This window comes from Pongo pygmaeus, chromosome 10, assembly GCF_028885625.2.
Source record: "Pongo pygmaeus isolate AG05252 chromosome 10, NHGRI_mPonPyg2-v2.0_pri, whole genome shotgun sequence".
NCBI classification, from domain to species: Eukaryota; Metazoa; Chordata; class Mammalia; order Primates; family Hominidae; genus Pongo; species Pongo pygmaeus.
The window spans coordinates 9,289,068-9,315,538 of record NC_072383.2 but is presented as its reverse complement, the minus strand read 5'-3'; the positions used below and the strand labels follow the sequence as shown (position 1 = coordinate 9,315,538).

Here is a 26,471-nt window from a genome sequence, read left to right as displayed (position 1 = left end):
ATTCAAATTATATTAAAGTGCTTCAAGCAAAATTTAGCAACTCCTGTAAGGCTTCCTGCTGTTCATCATCAAGTTGAGATACACATTCCAACCATAAATCTTCAGGAGTCTGTACCTAACGCATGACATCATCTAGGCGTTTGGCACAGGGATCTTCATAGTTAATAGTCCCATTAATTTTTTCTTCTGCAATTATTCTGATTATTTTGGGAAGATTGGAATTATTTGGACCAATTACAACTGGGTGGTTACTTTCAATTAGGTCACAGAGAAAACTCAAAGCCTGAATAGCTTCCTCTTTATCTTCATGCAGTAGAAGCCATGATAGCCAGTATGAAAGAACTTCATCTACATTTACACAGTTAGGCTTAAACTTCAAAATCTTCCCTAGTGCAGAGATACAGTTCTCTGTAGCAATGACATTTTTTTTTTGATTTTGGAATTTGCACACTTAATAACTTTTACCAGCAGTAGGACAGCTTCTGAACATAAAGAACAATAATCATCTCCACCAAACTGTGCCATGACACCCAGGCCATAAGCAGCAGCTTGCCTGACTTCAGGCTTGTTATCTCACATATTTAGTAGCATTGGCCACCAAAAACAGTCTACATATTTAAATGAAGTTGGACCGCAGTGCTCTGTGATGTCATCAAATATGCACAATCCCCACTGTCTGCCTAGCCATGGCCTACTTGAACAAATTAGATTTACAATTAATGGAAGTAGTTGTTCAAATCCTGGTAAAATCTTTTCCTTATAAGTACTAAATAATGTGTGCAAAATATCTGATACTTTGGTCAGAATATAAACATCACATTCATCCTCATCTTGCAGAGACATCTCAACCTTTTGATCATAGTTTTCTTTCTGTCTTTTAACCTGTCACAATTTTTGGTTTTTAAAGTGCCCTTCAAGTTTTGCTCTCAGTATTCCTCCCAGTTCTTCCAAGTATTCATCATTAAAGCAATCATCTCCCATAACTTCAATGAACTTTGCAAAAGAATTCATTATTTCTGAGAGCACATCTGTATCTGGTTCAGTACCACTAGCCTTGATTAAGGGGTTATGTATGAATTGTGACATCTGTGCAAGATACTCTGGGCCACAAATTCTTGCACATTCCAGGAGAAAAGGCATGGACTCTGCTGCTGCCACTCGAACATTGTCGTGGAAATAAAATTTCAGTAAAGGAACCATCAGCTTCACAACTTGTTCTGTATAGTTCACAAACCCTTCCCTTAACTCCTTAGCACAGTAAACCAACATCTGGCAAGCAGTTACTTTTGCTTCAAGTCCTGAAGTTTTAATTCCAAAATGCTGTTGGTCTCCAAGATTTACATATTGCCAGCCATCATCATCATTCATATTCTCCACATCCTGTGTGTCTAAGAGAGCAACATCAGGTTTAGCTGAAGCAGTCTTAATAATAGGCTCGATAACCGGTGAAAGGTACCGTTGAAAATCTTTTCCAAGAATTTTGCACTTTCTAGCCCATGCTGAAACCATGTAAGAGGTCTGAGGGTCATTATCTTCTGTATTATTTAAGTCTGATTGTGTCTTCAACAAGAGCTGCATCACATTTGATGCATCTTTTTTATTTTATTTTATTTTATTATTATTTAAGTTTTAGGGTACATGTGCACAATGTGCAGGTTAGTTACATATGTATACATGTGCCATGCTGGTGCGCACATTTGATGCATCTTACATAAATTTTTTCTTCCCAACAGCAAGACCAATATGGCTAATGCACGCAATAATTTTTCCTCTCAGAAGGTTGAGTTCCTTCTGAACAGCAAGCTCAATGATGTGCTTTAGTGAGGGCATGAATATGTCATAATATGGGACAAATTTTTCTTCTATTGTATCTGCAACTGATGCAATGGTTGCCACAAGTTATTCCAGGGCCAACTTAGTTCCATTCTGAATCAACTCTTCAAGCTTAATCACCAAGACAGAATGTAGATTTTTTACCATACTATCCAAATATAGAGCTAGGAATGATTTGGGGCAGTCTTCAATAAAAACAGTAAGAGCAGAAGCTGCGTGTGATTGCATACGCTGATTACCTTGATTTTGCATGGTACGTAACAGAGCTGGAATCACTATTTCATGAAATTTCTTTTGGAAATTAGGTGCAAAATCTGTAGCCATCTGTCCAAGTGTAGTACAGGCTGGAGCCCTCACCCTTGGATGAGGATCCTGGGATATTTTCACAGATTTCCTCTGCTTCCCTCCACACTATACAGCTTGGATTGATCAGGTTCTTCAGAAGCTGATAAAACTCTTTGCTTTTCAGACAAGTTTGCCGGCACCCCTGTGGACGTGGTCGCCGCCATTATGCTCTGTCAAAGCTACCACGACTGGGAAGGAAAATAAGTAACTTTTAAATTGCAGACAACACATATATTAACAAGAAAAATAACACTATAAATTAAAATATGAAGAACAATGAGCACATCTCCCCTCTAATCCCTTCATTTCGTGAATACTTCCCCAGAAGCAACTACTTTCAGTCCTCTGTGTTTCCTATAAACCAGTAGTGAGGTTCAGAAGCTTGATCAGATTCAAGTTCATTTTTGGTGGGTACAGTAGGCAAGAATATAATATAGGTAGTGTCATGTACTTTTCACAGAGAGCACTCTTCCTCTCTTACTGAGATGTTAGCAGACATTGACAATAATTACTTAGATGCATTGTTTCTCTAAACCATTCTTTCTTAGCCTTGGCACAACTGAAATTTTGGGCCAGATAATACTTTGCTGTGGGGGCTACCCTGTGCATGGTAAGAGTTTAGCAACATCCCAGGTCTCTACCTGGGATGTAGCACCATCCCTTTCCTATTTGTGATAGCCCAAAGTGTTTGCAGACATTGCCAAATGGCAAAATTTATTGGCTAATAAGTTAAAAAGTGATAAATTAGAATTTTGCCACTCTTAGAATAGTGATTCTCAATGAAGGGTGATTTGAGATATGTTTTAAAAGATTACCTAAATCCTATTATCCCCTCTAAAAAATTAGCAATAATCCACTAAAATGTGCCAGTCAGTCATGCTCCAGATTAACTCAGGGGTTTTATTTCTGTCTTCTCTAGCATAAGACATGGTTGAGAGGTGTGTGTCTGTGTGTGTGTGTGTGTGTGTGTGTTTGTACTTAAGCCCTAGCCTTGTCATTAAGGCCCAGCTCCTTCCCATTCCCTCTCAAAGCTTCTTGACACTTTAAGGTGTAGTATTATCTTATCCTATAATCAGGAACTCCAAGACATCTTTTCCTGTAGAGGAGAGCTGGGAAAACCAGCTGAGGTTAGTAATAGTTTATCAGGGAGGTAGGGGATAGGTGGTACCTACATGAATCAGGCATCCATGGACAAAGTAGTCTGTTATTAATATATTGTAATACAGGTACAGTGTCCTGCCTGGACACACCCTCTTCATTAGCATTTGAAAGAATTAGTTCTTGAAAACTTGTATATAAGAGCTCCTATTTCCTTGATCATTTTAGGGAGACCAATGGCAGCTATAAACAGATGTGAGTCTCAAACAATAAAATGTTTTAGTTCAAAAATAAGGTTGTATAAAGTGGTATCTTTTGGGTTTTTGGTCATTTCACAGTGGTGAATGCTCTGATCACTTCCGGGAGATGTGCCAGGAGAAACAAGTCATTCTTGTTCTACTTTTGGAAAAGGGGCTGGTTTCTCTGTGATATAGTGAGTCACTATAGTAGCTGCATTACTGGAAATTAAAAATGGTTTATCTGGCCATGCGTTGTATCCTAAGGCCATCAAACATGTGGCTCAGTATTGCTAGGGAGCACTTTTGAAGAGTAAGCTTTATTGCCAGAATAGAGGTACTATCTGCTTTTTTAGTGTCCCCTACAAATTTCAAGACTTCAGAGGTATGACTCCAAGAGTAACAAATTTGAACGTAGGAAGCTGGGCAAGGCAGAGGGCTAACAAGGGAATTTCTTCATAAGTGACAGTAGCAGCATCCATGGATGGCTGAAATGGTACTGTTTAAAATTGTAGGACATATGACAAATACCTTTGCCACAAGAAACATCTGCTAATGAAGTGTTGTGTGCCTGGCCCCAGCAGTTGATAATGGGCCTGGTATCATCACTTGGGCACTATTTGGGTTTGAGGACAAAGAAAGAAAGGAAAGTGCCCAGAAATCACATGGCTTGTTCGTCTTTCTGTGACTGGAAGGGACTCAAAGGATCTTTCTAGTCTAGGTGTACTAAAATTAGAGCAAACCTCTGTGTGATCATAAAGGCATGGTGTCATGTGTCTGTGGCCTGTGGACTGCTGAGACCAGTTGAATTTTTCTTACAAGATCAAGCCTTGAGATGAAACTAAGTTCAACATCTGTGTAGATGGTGCAAATGAGGCATCAGTCTACAGATGCTGAGCAAGAAAAAAGGATTGTGTTTGCTTGGACCAGCAGGAAAATGATAAGTGGCAGAAATAAGATGAAAGGCTCAAAGCAGAAGTTGTTTTGCAGAAACTGACTGAGCTAAAAAAAGGATGTCTCAGACAGTCTTTTTCTGGTGATTGTGGCCTTAGATGTTGTTAAGAAGGTTGCCTTTAAAGGCTTCAAACTGGCATAGATACTGATGCAGGCATTGTATCTACACAAATAATACACTTTCAGAAGGGACTTTTTAAAGCAATCATTGCCTGTACTAGTAAGAGAATGAGAAAGAGATTTCTAGCGAATAACGATGGCCTATCAGAGCAGTCACTACAATGTTTTAGGGAGGATAATGCTAATTTTTGCATTTTAGAAAATTTGGTTTGATGCCAGTATAGAGAAAGAACAAGCAAAAGCAATACAGGAGGGAGAGACTGGATAGAAAAAAATAGAAGACATATGAGGGAAAAAAGATAAGAAATTGATACAAGGAATAGCAACAGGAACAAATGTGATCAGTTGGAAACAGAAAATGTTAAAAAGATACAATTGAAAATATTTTATCAACAATTGAAAATTATAGGAGAAGGAAAATAAAAAGTCTAGGATGTCTCTAGATACTTGACTTCAGTAACTAAGTGAATGGTTGGTTGAGGTATTCACTGAGATAAATAAGAGAAAGAGAAAAAAAGGAAGGTTGGGCACAGTAATAAATCATTCCAATTTGAGGGTTTCTGTAGCATTTTTATTATAAAAAATATTCAGGGTAGTTAATTATATGGGCCTGAGTTTTCAGAGATCTTCATGGGCAGGAGAAACAGAGTTTAGGCTCAATAGTGTATTAATGGTACATGTCATACACTCAACAGGAGTAGATGAAACCACACAGGAAGTGCAGACACACCAAGGAGAGCGGGGATCCCCATGATAGAACCTTGGCAAATGCCATCAAAATGGATTCCCAAATTTACTACGTGCTTCAGAAATGTATTTTCTTCCTCTTGTACAGATTAAATTGCTTAATCCAGACAACTCTCCAATCCCAAATGAAGTTGTCCAGCTGCATCTGAAGGACAAAATTGTGGGAAACTACACCACTGATGTAAATGGCATCGCTCAGTTTTTCTTGGACACATCTACGTTTACATACCCAAATATCACTTTGAAAGTAAGTTAAACGAAAGGCAAGTAAAATAAAAACAAACAAGCAAACAAAAAACTGCACTGGCTAGCTAAGGTTTAGGTCTATGCGAAATTATATTTATGGAACAGAAATGAAAAGATACATCTTGGTGTAAATCTAGAGTACTGAAAAATGGTTAAATATTAAGAATATAGGCCCTATGAAAAGTAGGTTAAAAATTATTTTAAGAGTCCAGGGAAAAGACAGAAGGATAGCATACGTATTAAATTGTATAAAGGAGAATTAGCTGAAAATAAGCAACGCTTCACTTTTATTAAGGAAATAGAAAGAGAATTGTTTTTTTCTAGAAGGAAATATTTGAGAAGCCCTGTAATCTATTACCTTGGAATAATGTAAATAATTTCTCTGGATATATTCAAGAGAGAAGTAAACTACTATCTGTAATAATTAAATATCAATCCTTCCTAGATATTTTTAAAGGACTCCTCAGACTTTTTGTGTTGATAATGGTAAATTACTATGGTCAGAGTAAACTCCTTGCTGTATTTCATAAAAACTTTTCCATCTTTCAGCAAAACTTCATATTATGTTATCAGTAGCAAGGTAAACTTTTGCACTCACAGGTTCTTCATATTATGGTGAGGGAGCTATAGCAATCTGCATGCTAGCAAAAGTATAATTATAGTAAAGAATACAGTAAAATATTTAATGTAATATTATTGAACTAGGACTTGAATAGACTAAATTGTAAAAACCATAGTGGCCACTCTAGAGTATAACCAGAAAATGGGGAATTGGGTTAGATTTAATGTAGAATGGCTATAAAACTTTCTTGTAGAGATAAAGCAGCATGACGATAAACCATCTTATCAAATATTCTTTCACTCATCCTTTCTCTTTATCCGAAAATACCCATAAATTTGATTTTTTGTCTAGGCAGCCTACAAGGCCAATGAAAATTGCCAGGCTTATGGCTGGGTGTTGCCTCAATACCCTCAGCCCGAGTACTTTGCATACCGATTTTACTCCAAGACTAATAGCTTCCTAAAGATTGTCCAAGAGATGGAAGAACTGAGATGCAACCAGCAGAAGAGGGTGCTAGTGCACTACATTCTCAATATGGAAAACTTTGAAGACAAAACCTACACAGCAAACTTCAATTATTTGGTATGAACTGAAAATATTCTTCTACAACCAAAATTGTTTCTTTTCTTTAAAACTTCTTTGAACCTAATGAAATCCCTGTACCTATATGCCACGAGGAAGCTCAAAGTAAACATAAATGATAAAACTTATATAACTGGTATCTATTTTTAAGAAAGGAAGGAAAAGGCCATGCCACCACAACCCATATGCACTCTTGTCATTCTCAGACCCTTTCTTCAGAGTTACCCATTTCTATTTGGACATTGCTGGGATCAAATCAGAGTTCTGATATGTACTAGCTTTGTGTTACTTTTTGAAAGCCACTTAAACCTCTAGAGAATCTTAATTTTTTGTAATATATTGTCTAATCATCAAGATAATTATTTAATAATACAAATAAAGCCCTTTGCCCAACTTCTGGCACACAAAAGATATTAAGTATTAGTTTGATTTTAATATATTGCTATTATGGATTATTTTACACTGTCTAAATGGATGCATGATACTTCATTGAGATTTATGAAGATGATATAAAATTAATGAAACATGAATTAATTCAATCAGCCAACACTTATTGAATGTTTTTCATATTCCAGGTGCTGTATTAGCAATTGTAACAATGGAAGAAATAGAAAAAGTATAACTGGGGACAAAACGTAAATTAGAATTACATAAGTGTTACAAATGAAACATGTATGGCCACTGAGGTGTCACAGAAAAATGAATGATTAACTCTAGCTAGAGTTTAGGACAGTGATTATCAGAGTATATTTCCTAGAGTAGCAGTATCAGCATCACCTGGGAATAATTTAGAAATTCTGGGAATAAGTGGCCGGGCGCGGTGGCTCACGCCTGTAATCCCAACACTTTGGGAGGCCGAGATGGGCGGATCACGAGGTCAGGAAATCGAGACCATCCTGGCTAACACGGTGAAACCGCGTCTCTACTAAAAATACAAAAAGAAATTAGCCGGGCATGGTGGCGGGTGCCTGTAGTCCCAGTTACTCAGGAGGCTGAGGCAGGAGAATGGCGTGAACCCAGGAGGCGGAGCTTGCAGTGAGCGGAGATGGTGCCAATGCACTCCAACCTGGGTGACAGAGCAAGACTCTGTCTCAAAAAAAAAAATTCTAGGAATAAGTTAGAAATCTTGTCCTCCAAAGCACATTAAAATTTGACAACCACTAGTTTAGGAAAAAGATATATGCCTATATATTTACATTTATATGTATATACATATTTTTAAGGAAAAAATACATAAAGAGAATATGCCTCAATAGGGTTTTGTAGGATGAATAGGAGTTTTCTGGATTAGAGGATATGAGAAACACATTTAAGCTTATTTTAGGAAATAATATAAGAGGTCAAAGATGCCTGAAGTGTATTGTTCTGAGAACTAAAGGTGTTTGAGTCTATCTACGTGAAGAATGAAAGTAGTACCACATGATTTCTCACATTTTGCAAACTTAGAATTCTGGAATAGTCTTTTGATACTTCTTTTTTTCATGCTATTTACTGCATCACCAATTTCTATCACTTTTTCATTATATTATCTCTCGCGTTTTTTCTTTCCTTCATCATTTCCACAAACATTAAAATATTTCAAACCAGCAAGGTATGGACACCAAACCATCAGAAAAGGTATGAGTCATAATTCCACTGAAGCCCTTAGCTAAGCCAAGCATGGCTCATTTAGACTGGGGGCAAAGTGGTGGGACTGGGAGGAGCTGGTTGTGGAGGAGAGGTTCTGGGGAAGCAGGGAGGGGACTCTGGGGAGCTCAGGGAAGTGGCTCTTTACCAACCGGTACAGAAATCCTTCAACATGTCAACAATAATATTGCCATACTGGGGTGTGAGAAATACCAAGCATCCTTGGAGTGAGAAGCTGAACCTCTTTTTTTTAATTTTATTTATTTATTTATTTATTTATTTATTTATTTTGAGACAGAGTCTCGCTCAGTTGCCCAGGCTGAAGTGCAGTGGCTCGATCTCCGCTCTCTGCAAGCTCCGCCTCCTGGGTTCACGCCATTCTCCTGCCTCAGCCTCCCGAGTAGCTGGGACTACAGGCGCCTGCCACCACGCCCGGCTAATTTTTTTGTATTTTTTTAGTAGAGACGGGGTTTCACCGAGTTAGCCAGGATGGTCGCGATCTCCTGACCTTGTGATCCGCCCGCCTCGACCTCCCAAAGTGCTGGGATTACAGGGAAGCTGAACTTCTTAACTAGTTTTTATAAGGATACTCCCACATACCCCTGACTTTTGCCTTCTTCTTTTCTGGCCACACCTCTGATCGTCTTAATATCCAATACTTCCCAATCCAGAGCTGAGCCATTTTGCAGGTCTGTGGTGTGAACTGATTTACTTGTCATCAGCTTCCCTCTTGAAATAGCTTAGGTTTGCCCCGCTCTGGCTCCGATCTGATAAGGCCTTTACAATTACTTTACCTCATTTCCATTTTAAATGAGTCTCCTAATAGCCTTTTCCTTCTTCTCTGCCTCCTTCCTTCCTCCCTCCTTTTCTTTTTTCTTTATTTATTCTGGAAATCTAGAGTGATTTTTTAAAAAAGGAATTAGGATTATTTCACTCCCCTAATTGAAATACAGTTAATGACTGCCTATTTCTATTAAAACAAATACCAGACTCCTTTCTTTTGCCTGCAGGACTGTATCTGCTCTGCACCTGTGAAGCTCACCCGCTTCATTTTGCATCATTCTACACTCCAGCCTTCTTTATTGCAGACACAGAGGGCTTTCATTTTCTTGGACAAGCCATGTGCTTTTCTGGCTCAGAAGCCTCCCACAGGTTTTTCCTTTTACCCATAACAATCTTCGTTCCCATTTGCTACCACAGTTCCCAACCTGCCTGCACCTCATTTTCCGAGCTGATTCCTCCTCAGCATTCATCTCTTGGCTGAAATGAAACTTTCTTATCTCCTAGACAATTCAAGTCTTCTCCTATATATTCTTTCACAATAGGCTGGGTGGACTTTAATTCTGCCTAGCAGGGTACACATCACAGAGAGAACCCTCAATATCATATTTTAGAATGAATGGATAGAGGCTGAATTAATTTGATTCTCAGGCTTTCAATAATTAATTTGATACTCAGGCTTTTAAGCTTTTTTCTTACTTGTGTGACCTGACAAATATCAGTACCTGTGTGTTTCTCTTCAGTTTACTCATCTGTTACAAGAGCTGTCTTTCTGTTTTGAGAAGTCCGTGAGTTAATATAGCCAACAGTGCTAAGACCTCTCAGGCTCATTAAACTTTGAGCTTTATGCCTTTTTGCAAATGTTCTAGTTCCCAAAACAGTATCTTCCCACTAGTTGAGGCTCAGTTCTTTTTTTATGAACTAATAACCCACACTTGGCACTTCAGAGATTTAAAGCAATTTTAATATTCAGTGAAACATTAAACGGACTAGGAGTACCAGCTCCAGCAATTTCAAGCTGCAAGATCTTATGGAAGCTTTAAATTTTCCGCAAGTCTCAGCATCTTTTAAAATAATCTTCTAAAATTGTGATTTAAAAATTCAAGGACTTTGTACTAGATTTCAAGTCTCCAGCCTTTGTTTGCACTTTAGAGATCATAATAAAAGTCTGCTGATGTAAATTTGCACACAGTTGCTGATGAAGGTGAAGTGAGAGAAACTTTTTTCTGGAGCACCCCCAGCTTGCTACTTTATTTTCTTTTCTTTAAATTTTGGGTGGAGATGGATGAACAGGCCTTGCTTATACCTTGCATATCAAACACACCTTTCAGAAAACCAAACACTGGGAGACTCTTAATGCCTTTGGGTAACTTTGTTTCAGTAAAGTAAATAAATTTAGATGTAATTCAGCATTTACAAATATGAATAAAATGTTGTTTATTGGTCTTAGAAAACTGTTTTGGAATGTGGAACATTAAATTGCTTTATAGCAAGTTTATCTGTGACTCCTAAATTCTCTTGAATATAGCTATTAGAGTCATATGCTTGTTTAGTGGTAACCTGAGTTTACTAGTAAACATGTCAATAGCATCGCTCAGACAAGAAAAGGAGGTAAATCACATTCGTTTATAATTAAATGAAATTTAGTTTCTATCCTCTAAACTTCATCATTATATTTTCATTTTCCTAGGTGATTTCAAAGGGTGTAATCATTCTTCATGGGCAACAGAAAATTGAGATCAATGAAAATGGTGAGGCCTCTAATTTTAGCATACAATTTAATACAAACAGAATGCTTTAATTGGGATATATTTTACATTTTTCTTTAAAAGTCACAGTCCTCCCATTTTAGGACTGTTCACTGCCCCCTAAACTACCCTTGGGGAACATGTAAAGACATGTGAATAGGCACAATGCCAAATGAAAAGATAATTACTTAATTAATAGTGTATTAATTATATTCCAAACACTGCTATAATGGGAAGGGGTCATTGGTCCTTCCCTTTCTTTCCCAAGAAAGACAGGTAAGTATTTTTACATTCAAACAAGAAGGGATTTTTAAAAAGAAACAAAAGTAGACTGAAGTTTGAGGTAATAAGAAATGTTCAACTATTTCTTTCTTTTATAATTTATGGAATAGGTTATGAACTCCTCCTAGAAATGCTTTATAAATTAAATTTGGTGGGTTGGGGCAGTCTCTTTGGCAGTGGGTAGGATGGCTACAAACTCAGTGGAGGGTTTCTGCAAGATGACAGTCAGCTATCTCACCAAAGCACTTTTTCAGTTTGAAATTTTCTTTTCACAGGGAGGAAGGGCATATTTTCCATTTCTATAGATGTTAGCCCTGAGTTAGCGCCCTCAGTAGATATGCTTGTCTATAGCTTGCACCCTGGAGGAGAAATGGTCACTGATAGCACCCAATTCCAAATTGAGAAATGCTTCGAAAATCAGGTAGGTGACAAAAATGATTCTTTTCTAATTTGGGGGAAAACTAAGGAGAACTTAAGAGAGTGTTGGGTTTAAACTCCCAACTTTTCATAGAATTGCAAAATGAAAAATAAAAGAAAGCTATGGAGAAGTTAATATGTTGGATGATTGAAGAGTAGCAGGATTATGGCATTCACTTTGGATGTTGTTCCAAATCCAGTTGTTCCTAATAATAATATTATTAGATGGGTAAAGCACAGAAAGCCCTATTAACTTACGTGTGTTTTTAAAAAAGTTAAGAGTAGTCTAAAAGATGATTCTTCTCATATGGCTTGCCATCCTTTTGCCCTTTTGTTTATTTTCATTTTCAGGTCAACTTAAATTTTTCTAAAGAAGAAAGTTTACCAGGATCCAATATCGATCTTCAAGTCTCGGCTGCTTCAAACTCTCTTTGTGCTCTTTGGGCTGTAGACCAGAGTGTATTGCTACTAAGGAATTATGGACAGCTGTCAGCACAAACTGTGAGTGATTAAAACCACCTTTGTTTACCACCAACAGTATAGTTTTATGTCTTTACCTTTGGATAAAAACAGGATACCTTAAATAAACTAGAGGAGAAAGAAATTGTCCAGAGTTCCAGGCGTAAAATGTATTTTAGGTTAGAAATCATGTAAAATGACTCTACTCCAATTATACTAATTCTCTTATGGAAAAAATGAGCAACACTTTTAAAAATAAATAACAATTGCTAAAGGTCTACCATTTGACACTTGCTCTACGAGTATTCCCGTATCTATTATTTAATTTTATTCTCATATTAATCAACCCTATAGAACTAATGCAGTATTCCCATTTTGATTAATGTCTAATCTTAGGCTCAGGGAGATTTAGTAAATTAACCGAGAACATTCTCTAACAATGTCCTTGAATGAGTCTTCAAAGAGTATTGAGCAGTGCCTTTATCTGGAATGTATTAAAATCCAGTTGAGCCTCATGGACTTTTTGTTAGTTTTAATGTGATTTAGCCAGCAATTATTTAACTGATTAAATAGTATTTCAAAGTTTTTACAGATCTAAGATCCTATACTTTCTCAATATGTGTTTATTTTGGTACAGGTATGATGACAGTTCTACATAGGATATTCATAGGATTATATAGGTTATTTATATACTGCTTGTGGGGAAAAATGAATTGTTTTCTATAAAAAAATACAGTTGATTCTCTTCTACCATCTAGGTGTATAGTCAGCTATATTCCAGGGAACTACATGGCTATTATTTCAGAGGACTTAACTTAGAAGATGGCCTTAAAGTGCCGTGTCTTGAAGATAAACATATCCTTTATGATGGAATTTATTACACACCTGCATGGGCTGACTTTGGAAAAGATGGCTATGACCTTGTGAAGGTAAGGCAACTAAGTCTTAAAATGGTGAATATATGTGACAATATATAAATAAATAGAAATATTCATGGTGTGGGTTTTTAATCTCAGAATTCTTAAGAGTACAAATTTACAATTAGTAGTAATGTCTGAGAAATAATATCTCAAAGAATGTTATAATAGCAAAAAGACTTAATAAAGTTCTTATATTATAGTTATAATTATATAATAGTTATAATATTATAAAGTTATAATAGTTATTCTATATAGTTATAATCAATTATAAAGTTATAATATATTTTTTAAAGTTGTATTAATATAATTTTATTTAAAAGTTATAAAGTTATAATTATAAAGTTATAAGGTTATAATGTTATAACAAGGTTGAGTTATAAGGTTATTAGAACTTCATTATAAAACTATAATAATATTTTAAATAACTAATAATATTATAATATTAGGAAAAGAACTAATATGTGAGGGAATTATCAGCTTTCCTGACATAATGTTATGTACATTATATACTGGTGTCTAATATAAATCCCCATTTTGCTCCTACGTCTACCCTCAAATTTGATTTCTACTATTTTAAAGTATTCTACTATATTTAAAGTGTTTATAAGTGAGATACTATCCCTAGTTCAATAAAAATGCCAAATTCAAAGTAGTGAAAGTATAGTGGGGTATGATATGAGATGTCTTTTTTTGTCCTCTCTTATTTAAAGGTTTTCATCAACAGCTCTTAATTAGGAAAATAGAGCAAAAGCCATTAGAATTAGAGAAACTAAGGAACTCAAAGACATGAAATTTAGGAAATGTCAGTGAAGTATCTCTAAATATATGACAATTAGAGATGGAGAAATAAATAAGTGGAAATTGAAAATATACATAGAACAAAAAACCAGTCCAGACTGCTAGTCTATGTTGTTATGTAATCTAAAATTGATTTTATCTTAAAAGGCAATGGGATTAAAGATTTTTACCAACTCTCACCTCCGGAAACCAGTATTGTGCAAGGATTCTAACCATCTTGACTATACTGATTACATAACCTTAGGTAAGTCACAGTATAACGCGAAGGGCAGGTGACAGGTTATAATCTCTTAATGCTTTTAAACTGATTGGGAAAAGAGGGGAGGTGATTATTTTCTTTTGCTTTGTCTTTTAATTCATTTAATGTGCCTGTCATATCAGATGTTAGAAATACAGTGAGAATAATGCAGGTAAATCTTTATACTCATGAAGTTTACATTGAATTTGGGATGCAGACAATATACAAATGGCTGCATATTGTCATTTGTATATTTCTTGTGTTGCTGTAAAGAAATACTTGAGGCTGGGTAATTTACAAAAAAATAGGGGCCAGGTGCGGTGGTTCACGCCTGTAATCCCAGCACTTCGGCAGGCTGAGGCAGGCAGATCACCTGAGGTCAGGAGTTCGAGACCAGCCTGGCTAACATGGTGAAACCCTGTTTCTACTAAAAATACAAAAAATTAGCAAGTTGTAGTGGTGCGCGCCTCTAATCCCAGCTACTCGGGAGGCTGAAGCAGAAGAATCGCTTGAACCCAGGAGGCAGAGGTTGCAGTGAGCCAAGATTGTGCCATTGCACTCCAGCTTGGGCAACAAGAGCGAAACTCCGTTTCAAAAAAAAAAAAAAAAAAAAGAAAGAAAATAGGTTAAATTGGCTCACGGTTTTGCAGGCTGTACAGCAAACATGGATGCTGGCATCTGCTCGGTTTCTGGGGAGGCCTCAGAAAACTTATAGTCATGGTGAAAGACAAGGGGGAGCAAGTGTCTCACGTGGCCAGTATGGGGGCAAGAAGAGGAGAGGCGTCACACACTTTTAAACAATCAGATCTCACAAGAAGTCACTCACCATTGCAAGAACAGCACCAAGCAATGAAGGATCTGCCCCCATGACCCAAACACTTCCTGCCAGGCCCTACCTCCAACACTGGGGATAACATTTCAACATGAGATTTGAGGGGACAAATACTCAAACTATATCAATGGCATAATTTCAGATGGTAATAAGTGCTCTGATAGTTAATTTCTCCTGAATTATTGCTACATACCAAGCAACATTCTAAGCATTTTACAAATGTCAACCCATTTATTCATCACAGTCTGTAGATTAGAAGCTATTATCTGCAATTTATCAATGAGAAAAATGAAGCTTAGGCAGGTTAAGTAACTTGCCCAATGCAACAGATGCTAAATAACAGAGATGGGATTATAATCCAGATGTTCTGATCCCAAGGTCCATGTTTCTCTATCGTGAGTTACTATCTCTCAAAGAACTACTGTAAGGAAAATAAAACAAGATAAAGGAAAAGAGCAGAACATCAGGACGCTATTTTAAATAAGATACTCAGAGAAAACCTCTATGAAGTGACCTTCAATCAGAAACCTGATCAAAGACTGTACAGAAAAGCCCAGTAATATTTAAAAATAGACAAAAAATATAAAGAGATGATACAAAAAAGGGGAACCAAATAGATAAGAATGGTATGGAGAAATATTTAACTTCACTAATAATCAGAAAAAAATTTAAATGAACATCAAGAAGCCAGTTAACACATCTGCCAATGGTGAAAAGAAAGAAAATTCAAATGGTAATTGTTATTCAAACGAGGCAAACGAGAGCACTGTATATACTACTGGTGGGATTATAAGGTGGTACAGACATTGTGTGGGGTCTCATAGTCCTTAAATTAATAGGCATATACCTTCAAACACAGCAATTAAACTTCTTGGCATAAACATTCAAACACAGCAATTAAACTTCTTGGCATAAACACCAAGGCCTACAACTCAAGTCCATACGAGGAGATGCACGCTATGTAATATTTGGTGCATTCTTGGTTGTACCAGCATGGAATGAAAACAACCTAGGTGACCATAACTAAAGGGATGGATTAAGTAACATGTGGTAAATACAGGCTATGGAGTATTGGGAAGCACTAAGAAATAACATAAGTAAATTTTAAGAATGAAGTTTTAAGTGGGAAAAGTAAGAAACATAGTAATATCTAAATTATAAAATTATTTATATGAGTTTAAAGTAAACATACTAAGCAAAATTACGTATTGAAAAATTTATACAGTTCCAGGATATATACAAAATACATTAGAGTGCTAGAAAATGGAGGGGAGGGATGCTTCAGGAAGAGGGCAGCAAATAATATTTAAATATTATATGTATTATATATTTGTATATATAATTTGTATTTGTATAACTTGTATATATAATTTGTATATATAATTGTATATATAATATATTAAATTTTTATGTATAATATATAAGATATATTAAATAAAATATTTTATATAATAAATTTTTTATAATTTATATAATGATAATTCATAATTTATATAATAAATTTTATATAATAAAATATATTTTACATTACATTTTTAAATATATAATATATAATACATATTATACTTTTGTTTATTGATAAATATAAAGATAGGTGAAAATTAGGAAAAATAAATCAACACAGATCATTGTCTGTATACAAGGTTATTCCTAAAACCAGCAAATAACTAATAGCTTTAGCTAGCACTGATTTGCAGTAGTCTTGAACAAATCCAATAGGCCAATATTAAGTGCCGAAACTGTGCAGCCCAATTGTGATTGAGACCAGAAATATACCATTACACCTCTACACATGAATGGGGGCTGGGACTGTGGAATGGCTGCAGGCCCACAGCCAAAACTGGAAATAAAGAATCATAAGGCTGTTGCAATTTAAAGTTTACCCATGCAACCTCCTATTGAATAAGTTCTCACATTGAAGCCTTATAGACCTCTAAGCAATATTTATATTTTGAAAGACTATGAAAGATGGTACACAAACAGTAACTCAAGGAATTTACATTGGAGGCTAAATGGGAAACTGAGTAATAAGAAAAATATATTAAAATGAGCGTTGTATTATTGAGATATTCAGATGAAGTGGGAATTGGTGGTAGAGGTCAAAGGGAAAGTTGATTTTATTTTTAATCTTTTAATTATTTTATAGGATAGTGTATTTTCATATTACTTGTGTAATGTATTTTTAGGTACAATATAACAAAATATCACTGATAGATTATTTTAGGGATGAATAATATATAATATCTTAATTTTTAATAAACATCTGTGAAATATTCATATATTATTCACCAAACATAAGACACACCTAAATAGACTCTTAAAGCTTTGTCAAAGATTATTTGAAGATTGAATGAGTTTATATATGTAAAAGGCATTTTTGCTCATGACTGAGAAATAGCAATAATTCAATAAATGATGGCTACTATTATTATTAAATCTTGTCCTCAAAACATAACTTCATTTGCTAAGAAGTTAAATCTGCCTTTTTAGATATGAAATAGCTAATTATTTTGTATGTTGCTTTGCCTTTCTCCAGATAAAATTTTACTTTTTTATTTTAAAGTTTTATTTTATTTTTAATTGATAGATAACTATATTTATGAGGTATAATGTGATGTTTCAATACATTTATGTATTGTGAAATGATCACATCATGCTAATTAGCATTTCCATTAGTTCAAATACTTATAATTATTTTTGTGGTGATAACATTCTTATAGATATTTCTTTATATTCGTATAGAGGCTTATACAGGTTCAGAAAGCAAGAGTGAATTTTATGGTGAAACTCTGAGAAAATCATTTCCTGAAACTTGGGTTTGGAATCTTATTACAACTGAGTGAGTATTTTAATTGCGTTTTTCTTCATTTAATTTTTCTTTTTATCTGAGTGAAAGACAATATTCATATTTGCCAGCCTTATGGAAATAAATATGTGCCCAAGACTGAAAACTAAGAGAGTGTCAAAAATTCTGCAGAGCCTGTGATAGGATTCTAACTTCTCTTTTTTCTTCCTTTCACTTTCTCCTTTTATTTTTTCCTTATTTCTTTGTCTTACTCTATTATGTTTTATCACTTATTTTTTATAAGAACTTGGATGTTGTTGGAAGGAAAGTTGTATGGGAGACTATAAAGCAGACTGAAATTTTTGCTGTATGACATGATGAACATAATACTCAACAAATACATATGGAGGTAAGGGAGAAAGGAGAAAGAGGAGAAAAGAAAATGTAAAAGAGGAAGAAAAACGGAAATAAGAGGAGGAAGAAGAGGAGGAAAGGAGGTTGGAAAAAAATAAATTTCTAAGTAGGTGCCATAAAAATTTCAAGTATAAGGCTAATGTGCACACTTTAAACTTAAAAACTGTATTATATGGCTCAAGTTTCTATACTTATCAGTAAAGTTGGATAAATGTGATAGCAATGACTTATAAGTAAACTAAACTTAAACAAATTGCTAATTTAGATATTCTGAGTAAATTAAGTGAGTCATTAATTCATGTCTCCTGCTCACTCAAACGTGTCCAAATATTTTGGTGTTAAAGACCACTCATAGTGTCTACTGATAACGAAAGACAGAAATGCACAGAGATGAAAGTATCTTTCTCAGTGTTTTATAAGAAAGTAAAAGATTAATGCCCATGTCAAGTATTTTAGTAGTTCATAATTTTTCAGGGTTTATAAGAAAAGACATAGTATTGTAAAATTTAAAATAAAATTAAAAGATGAGATCTCAAAATTAAGAAACAGTAGAGTCAAAGATGACTCAAAGGTAAGGAAAGCTAACGCACTGGACACAAAAGCTTAATGTTGAGCTTCTTTACAGATAAGGTATAATATGGAGCAAAACAGAGGAAGAATGGGATAAAAAAAAAAAAAAAGAGAGAGAATTTGCCTATTGTAGTTTAGCAGACCATCGAACCATCAAAAGAAGAAATGTAAAGTTCCAAGGAAGTGGAGTGATCTAATTATACATGTGTTATACGGTGACAGCTTCTCTCTGAATCTGTATGCTATCTCTTTTATTAGCTCCTCAGGAGCAGCCAACCTTAGGCTTACTGTTCCGGATACCATTACACAATGGAAAGCCAGTGGATTCTGCATGAATGAGAAAGCTGGATTTGGCCTCTCCCCAACTGTCTCCATGACAGCTTTTCAGCCCTTCTTTGTGGATCTCACTCTGCCCTATTCGGTGGTTCGAGGAGAAGCATTCACTCTGAAGGCCAATGTCTTCAACTATCTGAAGAGCTGTATTCAGGTACCAGCTCTTCTTAGTAAATAGCAAGTTCTTCCCTATGTAAATTATCTTCAAATATCAGTTGCCTGATGCTCAGAACTTGGTAAGAACTTGTCTTTCCTTCCTAAGTTTTTAAAAAACATTAACAAGCTCTACCAACCACTAAATGTGTGGTTTAGATGTATAAATTATTATATCTAGGTGGCTGGCTGAACATAAAAGAACTTAAGACAAGCTCTATGGTGTAAGCTGCTTTTTATTATTGTGTGTGAGGGGAGGGTGGGTGGAAATGATTGGATGAAGAGATCCCTAGAACTTTTGATTCTTCAACATATTCAATAATTTTATGTATAAGACCCTTTTGAAGCCAAAGGACTTGTGAATAATTACACTGGATATTATCAAATTAGATTTTAAGTTTGATTACCTTTCACCTTTGGGATACATGAGAATATGCAAATACATGACAGTTTAGGGGTTTCATAGGCTCTTGAGAGCTGATCAATAGCTGTGGAAAAAAACCCAGCAATTTCACAACAGAAAAAACACAAACATTTCTATGTGGGTTTATATCTTGGTTTTTACACTGTCTAGTTCTGTTGCTTTGAACAAGGTACTAACCTCCATCAGCCTCAGTGTATCTGGTGTAAAATGCTGTTAGTAATACATATTTGGCTGGGTCCTTATGAGAATTGAATGAAGTAATGTAAACCACAAGCCTTACACAATACACTGCAAATAATGGGCATTCACGTTTGTTTCCCGTCTCTTTAACTTTTACCAAAATAACAAATTTCAACTAGATCTATAATAATAATGTGGCCTTTGATTGTTGCATTAGCTCATCTCTTTCAATGGTTTTCAATGTAGTATGATCCCCAAACCCAACCTTTTGTTGACATCCAATTATTTGGTGAGCATCAGTAGAGAGTAGTGACAAAATGATATATCCAAAGTGCCAAGTAATAGACCTAATCAACATATTTTACTTTAAGTGATACTGTTTACTTAAAAGAAAAAATCAAGCAGGCAGACCTATTCAGTTTATTAGGAAGCTATTTTTTAGGAAAAAATAAAAATACATTTTTTCATATTCAGGAAAGTTTGTTTTTGCTTCCTTGTTAGTAAAGTTTTATTTGTGAGCCTGAGTTGTGATGCAGTCTTCTAGAAGCTTTGTATCTGTTATTTGCCGTAGCACATACGACTGTGAACTATAGATGACAATGGCCTCAATTTACAGAAAAGAAAAAGAAAACAGGCTCCCAAGAGCTTATGATAATTTGGCGAACCCAAATTGGTCAGAACATCTGCTTATTCCGCTGTAGTTCTGTAAAGTAATGCATTATTACATAAGACCTAAGTACTGGTTTTTCAGAGTAATTAGTCACTAAGTGCTAAAGGTCAAATTATAACTCTGTAGCAAGACTTTGAAGGTCTCATGGTTTGGAAAATATGAAAGGTGGGGAACTTCCTTTCTAACTTCTCAGACATGCATGACTATGCTATGTTTATGTATGGAAAAGATTAAATACTTTTTCTCTCTCTTTCGTTATCTGGCCCTCATAGGTTAATACTGTACTGAAAGCATCCAGTGTTTACCAAGCCAGACTTCTCTCAACTGAACATGAAAATATTTGTATATGTGGCAATGAAAAAAAATCCTTTACTTGGCTGGTTACCCCCCAAACACTGGGTAAGATTTGCAGTTATTATATGTTTTTACATCCCTTTGTAAATCCCCCTAAGAGCTCATGTCGGACTATTTCTCTATGATAGGCAATTTACCCATTACTTACCACTACCGCTTATCTATTCTTCCATTCCTTATGACAGTACTTCTCTTTCACAACCCAAGACCAGTATGCCTGGGGACAGGGGTGGGGAGTTGGAATCAAGTCTTGACTTCAAGAGTTTTTATTTTCCAGGTCATATTTTATTCTCTCCTCTGTCAAATATCAATTATTTTAACAATTTACCTCAACATAGAGTTCAAAATGATTTCTGCCTCTTTGTATCTTCATTCAAATAACTGCCATTTACATTTTCTGCCACTTAAGGTACAGTCAACCTCACTGTCACTGCTGAAACCCTGCAAAATAGTGGCTGCAGGAATGGGTCATCCACAGCTCCAGACATTGGCTGGAGGGATACACTGATCAAACCCTTGCTGGTAGAGGTATGACCTCAAAGTAAAACTTATGGGCCTTGAGGAAAACAATCTGTCTGTATTTCAAAGATTTATCTCCATTAAGAAGTGTGAAGTATAGCTCTCAGAGCCCATGGAAAGAGGAGTGAACCACTTATCCAAAGATAAAACACAGTATTTCAATCAAATATTTGGAAAAGAAGGCCAGAGACAGACATTTCATCCACTTATGCAAAGAATATTTAAAATCAACTGTATAATATTCTTGAAATAGAGGGAAAGAATTTTGGAGCCTGAAGGATCTTTTCGAAAATCCTTGATTTTCATTTTAGTAACACAGCTTATTGTATAGCATGCAAAATCAAATGGTTCACTTCTGCATTATCTTGGGCTTAATAATTCATAGATTCACTATCTGGAGTAAATTTTGAAGGTGATCTGTTCTATTTAGGCATTATTATTAATTTATGAATATGCTGAATATTCAGAATATTGTTGATATGTGAAATTAATCATGACTACTTTCTTTTCTTCTTCCAACAATTAGCCTGAAGGTATTGAAAAGGAGATGACACAGGGCTCACTTATTTGTACAAATGGCAAGTAGACACCTTTACATGGTTTTGCTGACATGGTAATATTGAATGAAACTTTTATTTGTCTTTGTTTTAGAATGAAGGGTTTTATTATTTATCTTCTCAGAACATGGCTACTGGGAAAGATTAAATTACTTTCAAGTAATAAAACTTAATAATTCCACAAGCCAAAGCAAATTTTAAACTTTTAGTTCTTCCTTATTGACTGTTCCCTAGTTCAGAAATTCAAGTATCCTTGACTTTAACCTTTATCTCTACCATTTAATTTCTCCCCATCCAAGCCTTAATTTTGTCATTAAAAATAATAACTATGACTCTAAAAGTTCTGTCAAAAGACCCCAACCAGGGAAGAATTTTCTCTACCATGTCATTTCTAGGGCTTTCTCTTATCCTCCCATCTCTGAGCCAAATTCTGATAAGTCTTTTTTTCTGATTACCACATCTTCTGAAGTCCATTACCTATCTGGGGCTTTGTCTCACATCTATTGCCTAAAAATATTTGTTTCCAACACTGCAACAATTAATTGCCCTATAAATAGTACCAGACTGCAACTGGATTTCTTTCTATTATCTAATTGATTTTGCTTTTGCCACCATTTATTTGTTTGTTTGAATGTTAGAAATATTAGAGGCCCTTAGAGTTAAGAGAAGCCAGAGATCTCATTTTATATTCCAGTATTTTGTCACCTTAAGGAGCATGCTCAGATAGTGGAGTATTTTAATACCAGTATGAAAATTACATTGAACCCCATTCAAAAAGCCTGGGTTCAGATTCAGTGTTTTATTACTTATAATTAGGTGATGTTCCAAATTTATTTTCTTTTGGCCTAAGCATACTCTTCTATATCAAGGCGGGAAAAGCATCTGGTCTATTCATCCTATAAATTGTTTTGTGAAAATCCAATTAAATAATAGGTGCAAAAGTAAATTGGAATGTACTCACCAAAGTTAAGGTTTCGTTATATGTTAAATTGTAACTGTGAAGAGTTTAAGTGAATATGATTAGTTATAATTATAGGAATCTCTTTGACCTTTTTTCTGATTATTTTAGAAATAGAGTTGCGAATAGTCAATAAGTAGACATTAAGTGATTTACCAATCAAGAAGATAAATTATATTCAAAGTCAAAATCATGGTTTTTAAAATAAATGAGAGATCTGAATTAATAATTTCACTTTACTGTTTCCTAGGATCCACAGTATCTCAACCAGTAGTGCTAACTTTACCAGATAATCTTGTAAAAGATTCACCTAGAGCTTATTGGTCTGTCCTTGGTAAGTCTGCAAAGCAGTATAATACATAGGCTTGGAAAGAAGAGAAAAATTATACCTATTTCTGCCATGGTTCTGTTTTGTCATCTGTTTTAGACTCCATTTCTATCCTAAGAATTTTATAATTGAGGTTGGTATATATGACTAAGTACTCAACCACACCAAGAAATGAAGTGTCAAGAGACTCCAAAGCACACACTCACTTTCCTTTCTTAAAGGCCATTTGATGTGACACATAAAAATTTACTCCTGTCATTAGCATTTCTGGCTCATGTCTCATTTAAGGCTCCCTCAGTAAGGAAAAACTGTGATGTTTTCTCACAAATGAGTGATTTTTAGAGCACAGCATGTTGAACTGGTTAACATCGATATTTTACTCCTTTTGCACTGAAATTACAACACTCAGGTAGGAGCTAACAGCATTCCACACAAAGGCAGTGGTCCCTGTGGGACAGTGAACAAAGTCGGGCAAAGCATCCTACTCGTAACTTACAGGCCCTATAAACCTAGAATTCCAGTAACATGCCAACAACTGGAAAAGCTTAAGGGTAATAAGAACAACTGTAAGACATGTTTAGACATCAAAACATAAAATGTATGCCAAAATTAAGTAGAATATATTCCTGTCATTGTTCCCTTGTTAAAAAGGGAAAATTGCTTTCTTGCTCATTCCAGATTTCAAAGACAGTTACCTCCATGATTTATTTCTATCGTTTTTTAAAACACTTCTGGACTGTTCAGCCCCTACCTTCTAGTCATCATCTATATACAGCCCAGATTAAAGACTTAAGATGGACATCTAAAGAATACTGTACAGTGGAAGGAATTCTGCCCTCCAAGTAGCATTATGGTTATATCTTGCATTGTTGCAGTAGAAGAAGTATAGACCAGAAAAATACTCATGAGGGAGGGGAAGAACACTCATCTTATATCAAGAACATCTTCCATTATCAAAACCAAAGAAGACCTGCGTTTACTTGAGCTTTTGGCTTTGAGCAAATAAGTCTCATTACCAAAATGATGTCCAACAAATAGAAGTCACAGATGCTACACCATTATATCCTGCACCATCATTCTAAACGCTTCTTGTTTTTAGGCTATCTTACTAGCAAATGGCTCAATTTCCATCTATTTAATGAGCCACTGAATTCAATTTGCTAGTTAGTATTTTGTTGAGGATTTTTGGGGTTTATATTCATCAGGGATCTTGGTCTGTAGTTTTCTTTTCTTGTAATGTCCTTGTCTGGCTTTGGTATCAGGGTAATACTAGACTTGTAAAATGAATTTGGAAGTATTACTTCCACTTTGATTTTCTGGAAGAGTCTGGTAAGAATTGATATTAGTTCTTTAAATATTTGGGAGAATTCAACAAGGAAGCCATCCAGTCTGGGACTTTTATTTGATGGGAGACCTTTAATTATTGATTAAGTCTCCTTACTCACTATTAGTCTGCTCAGATTTTCTGTTTATAATTCAGTCTTAATAGGTCATGTGTGTGTAGGAAAGTATCTACTTCCTCTAGGTTATCAGTTTGTTGGCATATAATCATTCATAGTAGTTTTATAGGATCCTTTGTATTCCTGTGGTATAAGTTCTAATATCTCATCCTTCATTTATGGTCCTATTTATTTGAATCTTCATTCTTTTTTCTGATCTTAGGTAATGGTTTGTCGATTTCATTTATTTTCAAAAAAATAACTAGTTTCATTGATTATTTCTCTAGTCTCTACTTCATTTATTTCTGCTCTAATCTTTGTTATTCCCTTCCTTTTGCTACTTTTGGGCTTAGTTTTTTCTTTTTCTAGTTCCTTAAAGTGTAACATTAGCTTATTTATTTGAGATCTTTCTTCTTTTTTGATATAGCAGTGTATCAATATACATTTACCTCTCCAGACTGCTTCTGCTGTAGCCGTAAGTTGTAGTATGTTGTGTTTCCATTTTCTTTTTTTTTTTTTTAACTATTATTATTATACTTTAAGTTTTAGGGTACATGTGCACAATGTGCATGTTAGTTACATATGTATACATGTGCCATGCTGGTGTGCTGCACCCATTAACTCGCCATTTAGCATTAGGTATATCTCCTAATGCTATCCCTCCCCCCTCCCCCCCATCCCACAACAGTCCCCAAAGTGTGATGTTCCCCTTCCTGTGTCCATGTGTTCTCATTGTTCAATTCCCATCTATGAGTGAGAGCATGCGGTGTTTGGTTTTTTGTCCTTGCAATAGTTTACTGAGAATGATGATTTCCAGTTTCATCCATGTCCCTACAAAGGACATGAACTCATCATATTTTATGGCTGCATAGTATTCCATGGTGTATATGTGCCACATTTTCTTAATCCAGTCTATCATTGTTGGACATCTGGGTTGGTTCCAAGTCTTTGCTATTGTGAATAGTGCTGCGGTAAACATACGTGTGCATGTGTCTTTATAGCAGCATGATTTATAGTCCTTTGGATATATACCCAGTAATGGGATGGCTGGGTCAAATGGTATTTCTAGTTCTAGATACCTGAGGAATCGCCATACTGACTTCCACGATGGTTGAACTAGTTTACAGTCCCACCAGCAGTGTAGAAGTGTTCCTATTTCTCCACATCCTCTCCAGCACCTGTTGTTTCCTGACTTTTTAATGATTGCCATTCTAACTGGTGTGAGATGGTATCTCATTGTGGTTTTGATTTGCATTTCTCTGATGGCCAGTGATGATGAGCATTTTTTCATGTGTCTTTTGGCTGCATAAATGTCTTCTTTTGAGAAGTGTCTATTCATATCCTTTGCCCACTTTTTGATGGGGTTGTTTTTTTTTCTTGTAAATTTGTTTGAGATCATTGTAGATTCTGGATGTTAGCCCTTTGTCAGATGAGTAGGTTGTGAAAATTTTCTCCCATTTTGTAGGTTGCCTGTTCACTCTGATGGTAGTTTCTTTTGCTGTGCAGAAGCTCTTTAGTTTAATTAGATCCCATTTGTCAATTTTGGCTATTGTTGCCATTGCTTTTGTTGTTTTAGACATGAAGTCCTTGCCCACGCCTATGTCCTGAATGGTAATGCCTAGGTTTTCTTCTAGGGTTTTTATGGCTTTAAGTCTAACGTTTAAGTCTTTAATCCATCTTGAATTAATTTTTGTATAAGGTGTAAGGAAGGGATCCAGTTTCAGCTTTCTACATATGGCTAGCCAGTTTTCCCAGCACCATTTATTAAATAGGGAATCCTTTCCCCATTGCTTGTTTTTCTCAGGTTTGTCAAAGATCAGATAGTTGTAGATATGCGGCATTATTTCTGAGGGCTCTGTTCTGTTCCATTGATCTAGATCTCTGTTTTGGTACCAGTACCATGCTGTTTTGGTTACTGTAGCCTTGTAGTATAGTTTGAAGTCAGGTAGCGTGATGCCTCCAGC

General features: G+C 35.4%; 1 protein-coding gene and 1 pseudogene across 1 annotated transcript in view; one reads left to right on the top strand and one right to left on the bottom strand.

Annotated features, from left to right (window-relative positions):
• The window catches only part of LOC129009923 (ovostatin-like), an 84,374-nt gene that overhangs the window by 36,540 nt on the left and 21,363 nt on the right, over positions 1–26,471 (top strand). The window contains exons 11-23 of the mRNA XM_054443513.2: positions 5,422–5,580; positions 6,493–6,723; positions 10,820–10,880; positions 11,435–11,580; positions 11,928–12,077; positions 12,794–12,964; positions 13,901–13,997; positions 17,566–17,662; positions 18,851–19,079; positions 20,625–20,751; positions 21,116–21,234; positions 21,752–21,803; positions 22,991–23,074. Of these exons, the coding sequence (XP_054299488.2) occupies positions 5,422–5,580; positions 6,493–6,723; positions 10,820–10,880; positions 11,435–11,580; positions 11,928–12,077; positions 12,794–12,964; positions 13,901–13,997; positions 17,566–17,662; positions 18,851–19,079; positions 20,625–20,751; positions 21,116–21,234; positions 21,752–21,803; positions 22,991–23,074 (1,723 nt within the window). The remainder of the gene's footprint in view (positions 1–5,421; positions 5,581–6,492; positions 6,724–10,819; positions 10,881–11,434; positions 11,581–11,927; positions 12,078–12,793; positions 12,965–13,900; positions 13,998–17,565; positions 17,663–18,850; positions 19,080–20,624; positions 20,752–21,115; positions 21,235–21,751; positions 21,804–22,990; positions 23,075–26,471) is intronic.
• LOC129010311 (ran-binding protein 6-like) lies at positions 19–2,342 on the bottom strand (annotated as a pseudogene).